At 39.3% G+C, this 13461-nt stretch overlaps 1 protein-coding gene across 1 annotated transcript in view; it reads right to left on the bottom strand.

Annotated features, from left to right (window-relative positions):
* The window catches only part of LOC120524043 (adenylate cyclase type 2-like), a 191248-nt gene that overhangs the window by 37270 nt on the left and 140517 nt on the right, over nt 1-13461 (bottom strand). Inside the window, exons 18-20 of the mRNA XM_039745868.1 lie at nt 10492-10569; nt 5918-6096; nt 3371-3455 (exon numbers count right to left, since the gene is read on the bottom strand). Of these exons, the coding sequence (XP_039601802.1) occupies nt 3371-3455; nt 5918-6096; nt 10492-10569 (342 nt within the window). The remainder of the gene's footprint in view (nt 1-3370; nt 3456-5917; nt 6097-10491; nt 10570-13461) is intronic.

Here is a 13461-nt window from a genome sequence, read left to right as displayed (position 1 = left end):
GGTGAAAAAGGAACTGAGCCGTAAGGCAAAACTCTCAATTTACCAGTTGATCTACATTCCTGCCCTCAGGAAACGAGATTTCAAATACAAGCGACTGAAATGAGTTTCCTCCACAGGGTGTCTGGGCTTTCCCTTAAAGATAAGGTGAGAAGCTCAGTAATCCGGGAGGGGCTCAGAGTAGAGGAGGAGGCCCCAGGGAAGACCCAGGAAACGCTGGAGGGACAATGTCTCTCGGCTGGCCTGGGAACGCCTTGGGATTCTCCTGGAAGAGCTAGAAGAAGTGGCCGGGGAGAGGGAATTCTGGGCCTCTCTGCTCAATCTGCTGCCCCTGCAACCCGACCTCGGATAAGAGGAAGAGGATGGATGGATGGATAGACACGTTAATTATACACCCTGACTTTCCACAGTCTGGCTAATATTTTTAATGAATCTGTGTGACTTAGTTAGTCTTGCTGATCGGTCATAAAACCAGAGTGAAAAGGCACAAGGTGAGAAAGACAGTACCGTGCCGCACTGAAGGGGGCGGATGTGAGCCCAACAGGTGCTCGTTACTGCTGTTCTTCTATGCAGAGGCTCTGGGCGCCAATAAGCTATCGATATCAGAAAGTGAAGTGCACTGCAGTGGTCCATTTATTTTTATTTTTTGTCTGACTGACTGCCAAAATGGAACATTATATATATAAGCTTAAACATTTCTCAAAACTGGACTTTCAGTTAAAACAGGAAATGATAAATAACAGAAGACCAATGCCAGACCTAAAGGTTTTGCTTAAACCTAAGGGACAAAAGACAACTCGCTCTTTTCAAACGGAGTGGTACACCCGAAAAGACTGGCTGTGTGGCTGTCCTACAAGAAACCACCTTTACTGCTTTTCATGCCTTTTGTTCTCAACTTGTGACAATGTCTGGACTAGCACATGATATTGTGACATGAAAATAAATTACCAAGAAGCCTGCAGTCAGTGAATACGCTGCTCTTTTGGGTTCATATATTTGTAAATCTGATTCTGAAGGAGTCAGTGCCTCAATAGTCATGAACCTCACTGCACATTACTGGTACAAATATTTATTTTCTTTCTATTTTCTTTCCCTCTACACCTCCACAGGTGAATGCCATCCTACACTGCTCCCGGCACCTTTTATGCTGGACTTGAGAGTACTTCTGGTACCACTGCATAGCACTTTTGGGTCAGGCTGAATTTCTATGAAGCAGGGGAGCTCTCTCTCTCTCTCAGCAGCATTCTCTAGTGGCACTAGACCCCAACAGAGCCACCTTCCTGAACTATAAATCCCATGCATCCCTGCGAGTTTCCAAGCTGAAGCAATGCCAGAGGGGCACTGCCACCTATCATACTGGAATGGACCCAGTCCATTCATTATTTCTTCTCCCCTACTGGGGAATAAAATATTCTTTCACACTGTCCTTCCATAATGGCCACTCGGCCAGGTAAGGATCAACTCTTGTGAGAGAATAATTTTAGGGTAACATACAGTGGTGTAGCTGGCGGTCTGCCCCGGGCGGCACATTTTTGGGGGCGCATTATTGGCCACAAGGCTCAGTACAATTCATGTGTACGCAGCAGGGTTCGAAAAAATATCACTCATGTATGAAAAAAGTCAAATTCTCTGATTTTTAACCACAAATGCTTGAAAAATAATGTTCAGACTGTACTTCTGCATCAGACACAGCAGTTGAAATGTATGAGGCAATGACAAAAATAAACATAAACGTTACACCGATAATAATTTCTAGGAAGATAAACAACTAATTTACAATTTATAATTTTGTTTCGTTATTAATCTGAATGCATTCTTGCTCTGCGCAGAAAACATCCCCACCTATTACTTTGGTTCTGGTTTTCGTAGCGCAATTATATTAAACTAATAATTAGAACACGGCTTATCAGTGCATCCATACTATATTCTTGTCTAGTTGATGCTTTTAAATGTATATAAAAAATTATTGCTGTTTCTTTATATATGAATAAATCTATGCAAAATGTATCTTAATTTTTCTCTATACGTCATTTTAATTTTCTAACTAAATAGTTTAACATATTCAGATATGTTAGAGGGCGGCATATTGGAGGCCCGTCCCACCCCGAGCGGCACGAACTCAAGCTACGCCACTGGTAACATAGCACTCATCTTAAAGAAACAGCATAAAGGGTTACTAAATGTCAGAAACCTGTTCAAGCGAATCAGGAAAAGAGACAAAGGTCAAGTGAACGAAAAAGACAAAGATGTAATATGCAAAATGTACTGAAAGTTGACAAAGAGATCAGATGTCCTGCAAACAATAGGACTGGACAGTTGTGATATACACAGATATTTCAAGGGTGATGGCTCAACCCAAAGGATATAAGTAGAATATAAATATAATAAAATAGACTTTTATTTTATATGTGATTTGATTTTAGATCAATGAACCAGCCATAGTAAATGTATACATTGATCGACACTGTTATGTAAAGATCTATACCCTTAATAATAATTATTCTCATCATGCTGTAATAGACTGCTGTGAAAGAGCGCTCCCTGCTCAGGATTTACTGAAGAGTAATAAATGACAAAATGAACGGCTTTTCTCCTGCCTGATGACTGACTCCTACTTGACTTCTAACACACTCTTCATCAAAGATGAAATTCTAGCCCATCCATTATGTCTATCACAAGTGAAATATTGTAATGAAAACAACTTTTATAGCACATCCTCTTAACAAAAAGTGTTATGCTTATGTCATTTTATCAGCTTCTTTATTACTGTGGCCACTGTGTGGTTGTGGCTTGTGTGGTCATTTTCAATCAAGTGATATGTGAGATCATTAGGACAAGCTTAGCGGTTTTGATGGGGATTGACTTCTGCTAAGGTTCTTGATATTTTACAATGCTTTCGGACCATTTTTTTGTTACCCTAATGCTTGCTTTTTCTTGTTTGTTTCTCAGAATTTTTGATTATGGCCCATTCTTTTGACTGTGATTTCTGTCTGCTCCCATAAAACTGTTATTTTGTGATCATCTCCACATTCAAGACACTTTCTTTATATTCAGTCATAACAATAAACTTGTAAAAATAAAAATAAATAACACTTGAAAGTACAAAGGATGAAGTTGCCACCAACCCCCCAGTTTTCTGTGCAAATTGGAGGACCTACTTGGAGGGTTGAATGCAGATTAACGTCATACCCAGGATGGAGCAATTGCAGGTTAAGGGCCTTGCTCAAGGGCCCAATGGAGTGGAATCACTTCTGACATTTAAAAGATTTGAACTGGCAACTTTCCGATTACCAGCGCAGATCCCTAGCATAAGAGCCAAAAGTACAAAACGAGTAATATATTTCTGATAATTACAATCTAGAGCCATTCCTACCTGTCTGGCAAGCACAAAGATGAGGAAGAAGAAAACCAAAAGCCATATACCAGCCATGAGCTTTGGTTCATTCAAGACATGAGGCCTACAAAAATAAGGACAAATGAGAAAATTATGGAGTAACAAAATGAGACAACACATTCTAAAATAACAGAAGATCCACACATTTCTTATGATTTATATATACTACTATACACCAAGGTTATTAGTTAACAAAAACTAAAATCAAAACTGAAACTATTATTAAAAAATCTGTGGAATAGAAAACAATTTACGTGCTGCCTTTCTTGTATATCAAGATGTAATTCAAATGCTTGAAATCGGAATGTGCGGGTCAACAAAACCTTTAGCATATGGACAGTAAAATCATGACTAAGTAATGTTTCACTTTATTTCTCAGGTGCCTGCATTTTGTTGACAATAATTCACCTGTCACTTCGCACAGGAGAAATTCTTTTTGAAAATAAAGCGGCACTGATCGAGAGACTGACATCATACAAGATCAGCATATTGTTACTGACCAATCACTTTTGCTTTAAAAAAGTCGTTTAACAACGAAGTGATACAAACCTTATAAAATTCCTGAGTTGGCAACTCTCTACTGAACTATAGGTAGGTTGGGTGAAGAGAGTCTGCCAACTGGTGAACAACTAAATGTACTAATGTGTTGTTGTATTTATTCTATATTTATTAATTTATCTTATTTAGTTTATATTCACAGCTCAAAATCCCTGGTATTATGAAAATAATCCAGTATTAGAATTATGTTTTAAAATATTTATCCCCCTTTTTTCAATTTTTTTTTCTTTTCCTTCTTTTCTTCTCTCACAAAATAGATTGTTGAAATATATTCTTTTTGTTCCTAACATCAGCCATATCAGATATATTGCATACCAGGGATTTTCTGCCTTGCCTTACAGTAGAATGTTTTCTTATTTTTTATATCTTTTCAGCCCTGCAGATGGCAAAATTATGTCCTTAAATTGTATGTGCCTGAGATGGAATCAGATCAATATGGCTGGTAGAAAAATAACAAAGAACACAATGGGAGATTTTTGAATGCAATATTGAAGGTATTCATTATAGGCACATTGTCTTGGAGCAGGATATGTTGTGTGCTATAGGCATTTAGAGTAAAAACCACTCAAACCATAAAATTCACCTACATTTCATTACAAATTGGCCCATTCTGGGCAATAAAAGGGAAAGATAAAACATGCCAACAGTCAGCATAGATTTGTTCAGCACAAATGATATTGAAAATATTTTAAAAATTATAAAATTGTGTACATTTTTTTATGTTCAGTACCTGGTCTTGATTGTGCTTATTTTTATCATACAAAAAACAGATAGTAAACCATATACTGTAGAAAGCTTCCACTAACATTAAACTCATATCCAAACCTGTTCAAGTGTCTGACTGTTCTAAAAAACTAAACTCCATATTAAATTCCATATTATATTAAACTCCATGTTATATTTACTAAAACTAATAGATATAAAAATCAGAAAAAATATAGAAATAAAAACTAATATAAAAAGGTAAAACTATAACCACCTTGCTGTACACACACAAATAGAAATCAATATTACAATGGGCTTGCTTTTGCTGTGTGCACCACAGATTGAATGGGCTCTGAAACCTAGACTTTTCATGTCATGCTCCCCAGCCATGTGATTCAAAAACAAGAAACTCAGCCAATTGTGCTAAAGAAGAGCTACAATCATTGTTCATGGCAGGGCCAGTCCTTAGCCCTTCTGAGCTAAAGGAATGTTTCTGTATTGCTATAACCAGGGTCTCATCTCTAACTCAAGTGTCTTTTTATTTGATATATTTTAAATATTATTTCGTAAACTTTTGCTAGTGAAAGTTTTTTTTTTTTTTTCTGTTTGTGATTATTACTTTGGTTCTTACTTCCCTTATATTATTGCATATTATTGTTTTTGTTAATCATGTTTAGAGCCCATGGGGGCTGGGCCCCCTGTTACCTCAGCTGTGGGGCTGCACCCTGAGTTATATAAGTTTGAGATAGCTTCAGGGTCAGGGCTGAGGCACTGGCTTTTGTTCATGTTTGTTGGGCTCTTCTTTGGATTTACTTTTAAGATTTTGCTTTTTGTAACAGCTTATTCTTATTGATCTTTGTGTACGGCTCACTTTCCTGATTACATGCTGGTTTTGGTTGCAGTTTTTTGGTACCTTTTTGCTTCTCTTATTTTTATTCTTGTTTTTTTAAACATTTGTTACTAAATCTTTAAATACAAAAAAACCTGCTTTGTTGTTGTGGGCCAGGAGTTTTTATATAGTTCCCTTTTCCCTCATCCTCAACCTACTCTGCTATGTTACCGTAATATACATACTCTTAGCCTTCTTAAACACTTCAGTACCTTAGATGTGGATGTTGACAAGGTCATTGTGACTCCTGTGTCCATCAGATGTTCTTTCAGCTTTCAGATCCTTATTATCTAATCATTTCTAATATTTGCACTTCTTGTAGGTAAGATCTTACATTAATTCACATTAAAGCCACAGCATGTCTTAGTTCTTACTCGCTTGCGTTTCCGTAGAGCTGAGTGATGTAGCAGTCCGACAGCCAGCTATCTATGTACAAGAAGATCACCTCATAGACCACCATGGCTGCAGTAAGCATGATCATCTTCACTTCAAAATTCATGCGCAGGAACACCAAGCAGCTCAGCATGCTCATCAGGCAGCAGTACAGGTAATACTGGGGGGATAAACAGTAGCTATCAATAATCACTGCCTGACATACAACACCTTTGTAGATCAGTAGTTAGAACTCATTTATTAGTGCAAAAAAACACAATTTCCATTTATTCATGCATCCAGTCATGTATCAGACCTGTTTGAGCAAATACATTGTTGGCAGATGGGGAGATACCCAGACCTGAATGGAGTGCCATTCCATCACAGGGAACACTCACACACACAGACATACATACACACTCATGCCAAGGACATTTAGGGATAACACATTTTTGGGATGTGGGTGAGAGAAAACAGAGAAAAACCTGTGCAAACTTGGAAAGATAATGTTGGGATTCAAGTCTAGTCTTCTCACAGCTTACGGCAACAGACATGTCTGTCAAGTTATTTGTCATCTGTAGAGAACTACATACCTATATGCAAATATTCTGAATCTAATTCAGTGCTTCTAGGGGTGGGAGGCAATCCCACTGAACCAGAAGGCTGTCAGTTCAAATCAATGTGTGACCCCAAGCAAATGACCTAACCTGTACATTCAGACAGCTTGAATACTCGATATGAACTTAGGAGGATATTTAGAATAGAAAAAGTGTTAATAAATGCAGGCTGTCTGTTTATTTCGATGGATGAGTACTAGTTGTCTCTGAATACAGAAAAAAAAAAATGAAATGTTATTTATTTTCTAGGGGGAATGATGAAGACCTCAACAGTATTCTGTCACTTTTTAAATTAGTTAGAATTAGAATGAGTTTTACTGAATTAGCACGCAATCTAAGTGTTATTGTTCAGACAAGCATGTCTTTTAAAACGCATATACACAAAACTATCCAAAATATGTTTTTCCCATCTCAAAAGAGCTGGAAAAATAGGCTGTTTTCTAAACATGCAAGGTACTGAGACATTAATTCGTGCATTTATTTCTAGTAGGATTGACTACTGAAATGTGTTGTTAACTGGCTGCTCAAATTGTTCTTTATACAGCTTTAAGTTAATTCAAAATTCTGAGGCAAGAAATATTACAAGATCGAGAATATACAGACGCATAACTCCAGTTCTCAAGTCCTAGTTAAGTTTAAGGATGACACACAAATTCTCCTTTTAACACATAAAGTCTTAAATGGCCAAAGCCCTGCTTACTTATTTGAACTTTACAAAGCAGAGCATGTATTAAGATCTCAGGATGCCAGCCTGCTTAAGATTCTAAGATTAGTAGGAGGTCAAGCTTTTAGTTACAGGGCCCTGAAACTGTGGAGTGGTCTGCCTGCTAATATAAGCGGTGCCCCTTCAGTCTCAGTTTTTATATCCAGTCTAAAGACTCACGACTTTGTTATAGCATACAGTACCCTGACTAGAGCTGCTGATTACCTGTATACTCTGCATCTCTGTTTGTTAGACATTTGTACTGAAATATAAGTTAAACAATATTTATAAACTGCTATTAGCCTTCTTCTATTGTTTTTCTCCTCTCTGTACCTTGATGTGACATTTGGTGGCACTGCTGTACTACTAAGGTGCTCTCCTGCACATTAAAACGTCATCTGAGATACTGAGAGTATTGAAATTATCAGATGTAAAGATTCTGTCATCAGATTGGACGGCCCAGCACAGACACCACTGCAGAATACACAACAGGGGGTGGGAGGCCAGCTGACCGACGTCTCCAGGACTGTGACTGTGTCTGACTTTCTCTTTTATAGCTGACTGTAGACCCCCAGAGGTTTATCTTCTCCAGGGATTCTGCTGACTGAAGTTTGTGTTTTCCTTTCTGGCCATAGTTCAACAATAATGTTAATAAGAAGATATTGCTGGGCTCCAAGTATACTAACCTTTTCAGAGCAGATGTCGACTTTTGTCCAGAGGAGGGGTTGGGGGTGGCAGTCAACTGTAAATGGTGACCAAACCCTGCCATTATGTTTTAATTTGACTCTCTTTGCTAAAAGGAAAGTTAGTTTTGTTGGTTTGACTGAGATTCTCAAACGCTCACATTGAAACAAATGCTCAAAGCAAAATATTCCATGGATGACGTTTTGCATATTATCAATGAATTGTCAGACTCCAATTTTGATGCAATTGAAAATGAACGTGAGGTATCAGCATCAGCTGATCAGTCCGCAGCTGATAGTGCTGTTAAATACGTTCATGTAGCTACTTACAATGACAAGAGAAACAAACCAGATTGTGTTGTTCTACGACTGTGGCCCACACTGCTGCCCTTGCCACACACGCATTCCTGCTAGCCATCATGAACGGCTCAAACAGCAACAAACGTTTTGTGTTGATTTCTGTGTGAAACTATTGCTTTGTCTGCTTTTCAGAAACCTGCGTTTTTGGGAAATAATATTGAGCCCTCAAAGAGTTAATCAGTTTCTACCTTGTTTTTGTATCTTTAAGCAAAACTGTGTCTCTATTTGTACTACTTCTGAATTTAGCAATTTGTAAAATTTACACTTGTATTTTACATGAGAATTTGTTACAGGCCTCTGCTCCTGCACCCAGTGAAGAGAACTATGCAAAAATAAACTTATTTGAATTGAATGGAATTATTTATTCCTGTCTTATGCACTAAGGCTCAGTGCAAATCTGTGGAAATCAATATACAGTTGGTTTACACGTACGATGAGACCCAATGACTATCAAGTTAAATACAGGTCTAAATTTAATATTCTCAGTGACATAGCCATGGGCTCAAAACATCCATGAAGACATTTCTGTAAAACAACTTAAACAGGGTTCTATATTCTTGTTAACTTCCCCATTGAATTTTATCTTAAACACGCTTCGGTTAACACTAAAGACACTCGGACCCACCCCAAATCCTTCTGCAATAATATGAAAATTCAAAGAAGACATGATCAGAGGTTCGCTTCCCGGGTCCTCCCTGCGTGGAGTTTGCATGTTCTCCCCGTGTCTGCGTGGGTTTCCTCCGGCGCTCCGGTTTCCTCCCACAATCCCAAGACATGCAGGTTAGGTGGATTGGCGATTCTAAATTGGCCCTAGTGTGTGCTTGGTGTTTGTGTGTGTCCTGCGGTGGGTTGGCACCCTGCCCTGGATTGGTTCCTGCCTTGTGCCCTGTGTTGGCTGGGATTGGCTCCAGCAGACCCCCGTGACCCTGTATTCGGATTCAGCGGGTTAGCAAATGGATGGATGGATGGACATGATCAGAATTACCAAAAACCCTTGTTTATTTCCTTGCTGAAAGTTACTTTATACCTCTTTATGTGTCAATGCAGACATTCTTCATGTTTGTTTTTTAGTTTGGGGTTGTTTTGGCATGTTTATATATTTATTTATGTTCTCCTATGATGCGTTATTGTTTCTCATTGGAGTCGCCATTTTGCAAGGTTTTCCTTACTGGTTGCTATGCAGTTATTATTAGCCTAATCCAGCGTTTCTCAACCTTTAAGTATTTGCGACCTGAGTTTTCATAACAGTTTTAATTGCGCCACCCCCTAACATTTTTTTGAAATGTAGATGCATATTTTATTATATCTATTTAACTTTTATCGACATTTATCTAACTCTATATTTATTGTTCTAGTATCAGAATGTAGTTTAAGTTAATTTGTTTTGGTTTCAACAAATGTTTTTTTCATATTTTTGATTCTTGTTTTCTTTTTTTCACATCTTCGCACCCCCAATTTTTGTTACTTCATGCCCCCCTAAGGGGGCCCACCCCACAGGTTGAGAACCACTGGCTTAATCAGAGGTCACAAACAAACTAATGTCAGGGGTCAGAGGTGATGAAGTTGTTTACCTGGGGTCACTTAATTATCAGAGTTTCTGGATCTAAGCTCTTTCATGTTTTTCTGGTTCTTTGATCTCTTCATTTCTCCAGGCTAGTTTCAGGTTTTGGTCACGTAGGTCTCTTGTCTTCAGGTTACAACTTTTGCTTTGTTTTCATGTTTACCTCCTGGTCTGTTCTTTTGTCCTCATGGCAAAACATAACAATTGTAGTCCGATCTTTCTGTTCTTAGCTGTCAGTAGTGGTCTTCTACTGTAGCACACCCTTCTCTTAATGAATTCAGATATGTCCTTCTGCACTGTTATTTGAGGCCTCTCTGTTAGTCTCACCTGTGACCTCTTTGATAAACAAGGAGAACTGCCATTCACAGGATGCTTTTCATTTATCTAATTCATTCTCTGTAAACTCTACCGACAGATCTTGCACCAACAATCATCTTGCAGTCCAGGTCACTTATATTAGAACTTAAAAACCTATGCCATTGCATTGTCTCAATGTTTTACAGATCACCGTTACTTTACTGCCCACTAGCCAATGTAAACAGCTTCCAAACAGCTTCCAACAATCCCAGATGCACAATTAATCCTAAAAGTGTTTGGATGTGTACTTTCCATCTCTTCGAGTAGTTTTAAATTGCAAGTAAAAATTACTCACTGGTAAGGCGTAGAGTTGGCCTGTGGTAGAAGTTTGGGATGCCATAGGACAATCTGGTGCAGGGTTGAAGATAAAAAACTGAAGAAACAAAAGCAGTATGATTTAACATTATAATTAATAGCAGAAAAACATCCAAAAAACCTTTGACAAATTAGGTTTCATTCACTTATTTTTTACATAGCTTCTTTAATGGTGAACACCAACAGCAACAATCATAGACTGCAAGCCTATTCTGTCCATTTTAAGAAGGTAACACTTTTTTTGCAGAGTCTACTGACTACAGGGTTGGTACTACTCAAGTCTGCTGATACTTGGTGCCTCCATTCATGGTAATGAAGCAAGCAGAACTAAAAGATCAAGGCAGCTCAAAAGATGGACACCACTGCAGAACACCCACCACTGTAAGGTTCAGAAGGGAGCCCTGCCATTAGATCCAGAAGAAGATACAGTTGCAATAAAAAGTAAGCAAACCCTTTGGAATTCCCTGGATATCTGCATTGATTACTAATAAAAATGTAGTGTCACAGACGGCTGGGGTTCTTACCTGGCCGGGACGCCTAGAAAGACCAGAAGCTGGCATTAAAAGCTTCCGGGTCAGGAGGACACAACCGCCCTGGAGCAGGAGAGGACCACGGGAAAGGAGGAGAGACTTCCTACTCGTTGGGACCCGTGGCCACCGCCAGGGGACGCTTTAAGCCTCCTGGGACCCGGGAGAACATTAATTCCGCCACACTTGGCAAGATGGCGGAGGAACCTGCCAGGGACGCCCGGAGTGCTTCCAGGGCAAAGGGCAGCACTTCCGCCACACCAGGAAGTGCTGCCGGAAGTTCGTTCCCAGCCACCTGGAATGCATCCGGGCGGGAATAAAAGGGCCCGCCTCCTAACAGTCAGGGAGCTAGAGTCGGGAGAGGGAGCAGGACAAAGCTCCCAGGAGGAGATTGGCGGCCAAGGACTGAGGAAGAGAAGTCTAATACTGGTGATTATTGCTGAGTGCATTGTGTGTGATGGTGGGACTGTGTTTATTAATGAAAAATAAACGTGTGATTTTTATAAAGATGTGGTCTCCGACTGGTGGTGTCCGGGCAAGTCTCACAGTAGCTAAGTCACAATTCCAGACAAACACAATCTGACTAGACTAATAACACACACACACAATTGGCAATAGGAGCACCTAAAAGGAGGGTAGGCTTGAGGGGTTGAGATATATGCCCAGAACAATGTGCCAGCCCCATTGTTAGTTTCCTGGGTGCGTCAGCTCGATCAACTACTAGGTTTGGTGTTTGTTCAGAGCGGAGCTGACCTCCTCTGGTGAGTGCGAGGAAGTCATACTTGGTGCCTCCTTTCACTAAGATGAAGCAAACAGAAATAAAAGATCAAGGCAGCTCAAAAGATGGACAGCATTGCAGAGCACCCACCACTGTAATGTTTGCAATTCCTTGGATTTCTGCAACTGCATTAATTACCAATAAGATATGGTCTGATCTTCATCTAAGTCACAATTCCAGACAAACACACACTTTTCATGTCTTTATTGAGCAGATTGATTAATCATTCACAATGCATGCTTGAAAAAGTAAGTGAACCCTTGTTTAATGACTTCTCCAAAAGCTAACCAGACAAAGGTGCTTCAATGCAGAAGATGAGATTAGATGTTTGGATTACACAGGTAACTCGACTTTTAAGTCAAGTCACACAAAGCCTGGTTACTGACAAATCTGTTCTTCTTAGGAAAGACTGGTTAGTGTGAACCAAACAACTATCACTGAAACTTAGGGGATGCATTATGGAGATGCATGAAGCTGGAAAAGGCTACTAAATCGTTGTTAAAAACCTGGATGTTTGTGAATTCTTGTTAAGACAAAGTGTCTACAAATGGAGAAACCTGAAGACTGTAGCTACTCCAGCTAATAGTGGGCATCCTGTAAAGATCACTCCAAGAGCGGAAAATTCAAATCTAAAAGAGGTGTTAAGAATCCAAGGGTAACAGCAAAAGACCTCCGGAAAACTCAAGAATCTGTGAAAGTCTTTGCCGATGTGTCCACTATCAGAAAAACACTGGACAAGAATGGTGTTCATGGAAGGACACCACAAAGGAAACCACTTCTGTCAAAAAAAAAGGAAACATTACAACATGTATCACCTAAGTGAGACGTTTTGTGGAAACAGTTTTGTGGAGAGATGAGCCAAAAGTTCAACTCTTTGGCACAAATACTCCACGCTATGTCTGGAGGAGGAAGAGCACCAAACACCAACACAAAAAATTCATTCCAGCTGTGAAGCATGGTGGAGGGAGTATCACGGTTTGGGCATGCTTTGATACTTCAGGGTTGGAGAACCAATGAATTCAAAGAAATTGTACAGGTGAATGTTAGGGTAACAGTCCATGACCTCAAGCTTAAGAGATGATGAGTGATGCAACAAGACAATGACCAAAGCACACAAGTAAATCAACTAAAGACTGGCTTGAAAACGAAACTTTGTTTGTTGGAATGGCTGAGTCAGAGTCCTAAACTTATCCTGTTTGAGATGCTGTGGCATGACCTGAAGAAGACTGTGCAATCAAGACAACCCAGAAATAATTGATGAACTGGAACAGATTTGTAGGGAAGAATTGTCAAAAATTAACCCTCAACAACGGGAAATGTTTGGTGGAGATCGTTGCTGTTAAAGGAGCAAAAAAAAACAACGTATTGAAATCAAAAGCTCAAGTAGTTTTTTCCAGTATGCACTGTGAAGGATTACCGTAGATCCCATTATATAAGCCGAGAATTTCATCCTAGGTTTTTGGCTTGGAGTTTGGGGGTCGGTTTATACAACGAGTATCATTTCAGATTCAAGATTTCCAGCGCAATGCTGGTTTTGCCGATGAATACGGAAGTAAATAATAACGAAACCACAGAGCCATCTTTAAGATGAAGAAGTAACTTTGCATGCCGGTACTTTAAATTAAATAAAGAATTTATTCAAAAA

Source organism: Polypterus senegalus, chromosome 1 (genome assembly GCF_016835505.1).
Source record: "Polypterus senegalus isolate Bchr_013 chromosome 1, ASM1683550v1, whole genome shotgun sequence".
In the NCBI taxonomy this organism is placed as follows: Eukaryota; Metazoa; Chordata; class Cladistia; order Polypteriformes; family Polypteridae; genus Polypterus; species Polypterus senegalus.
Note: the sequence above shows the minus strand (reverse complement) of the source record. Positions and strands in the feature narration are given on the sequence as shown.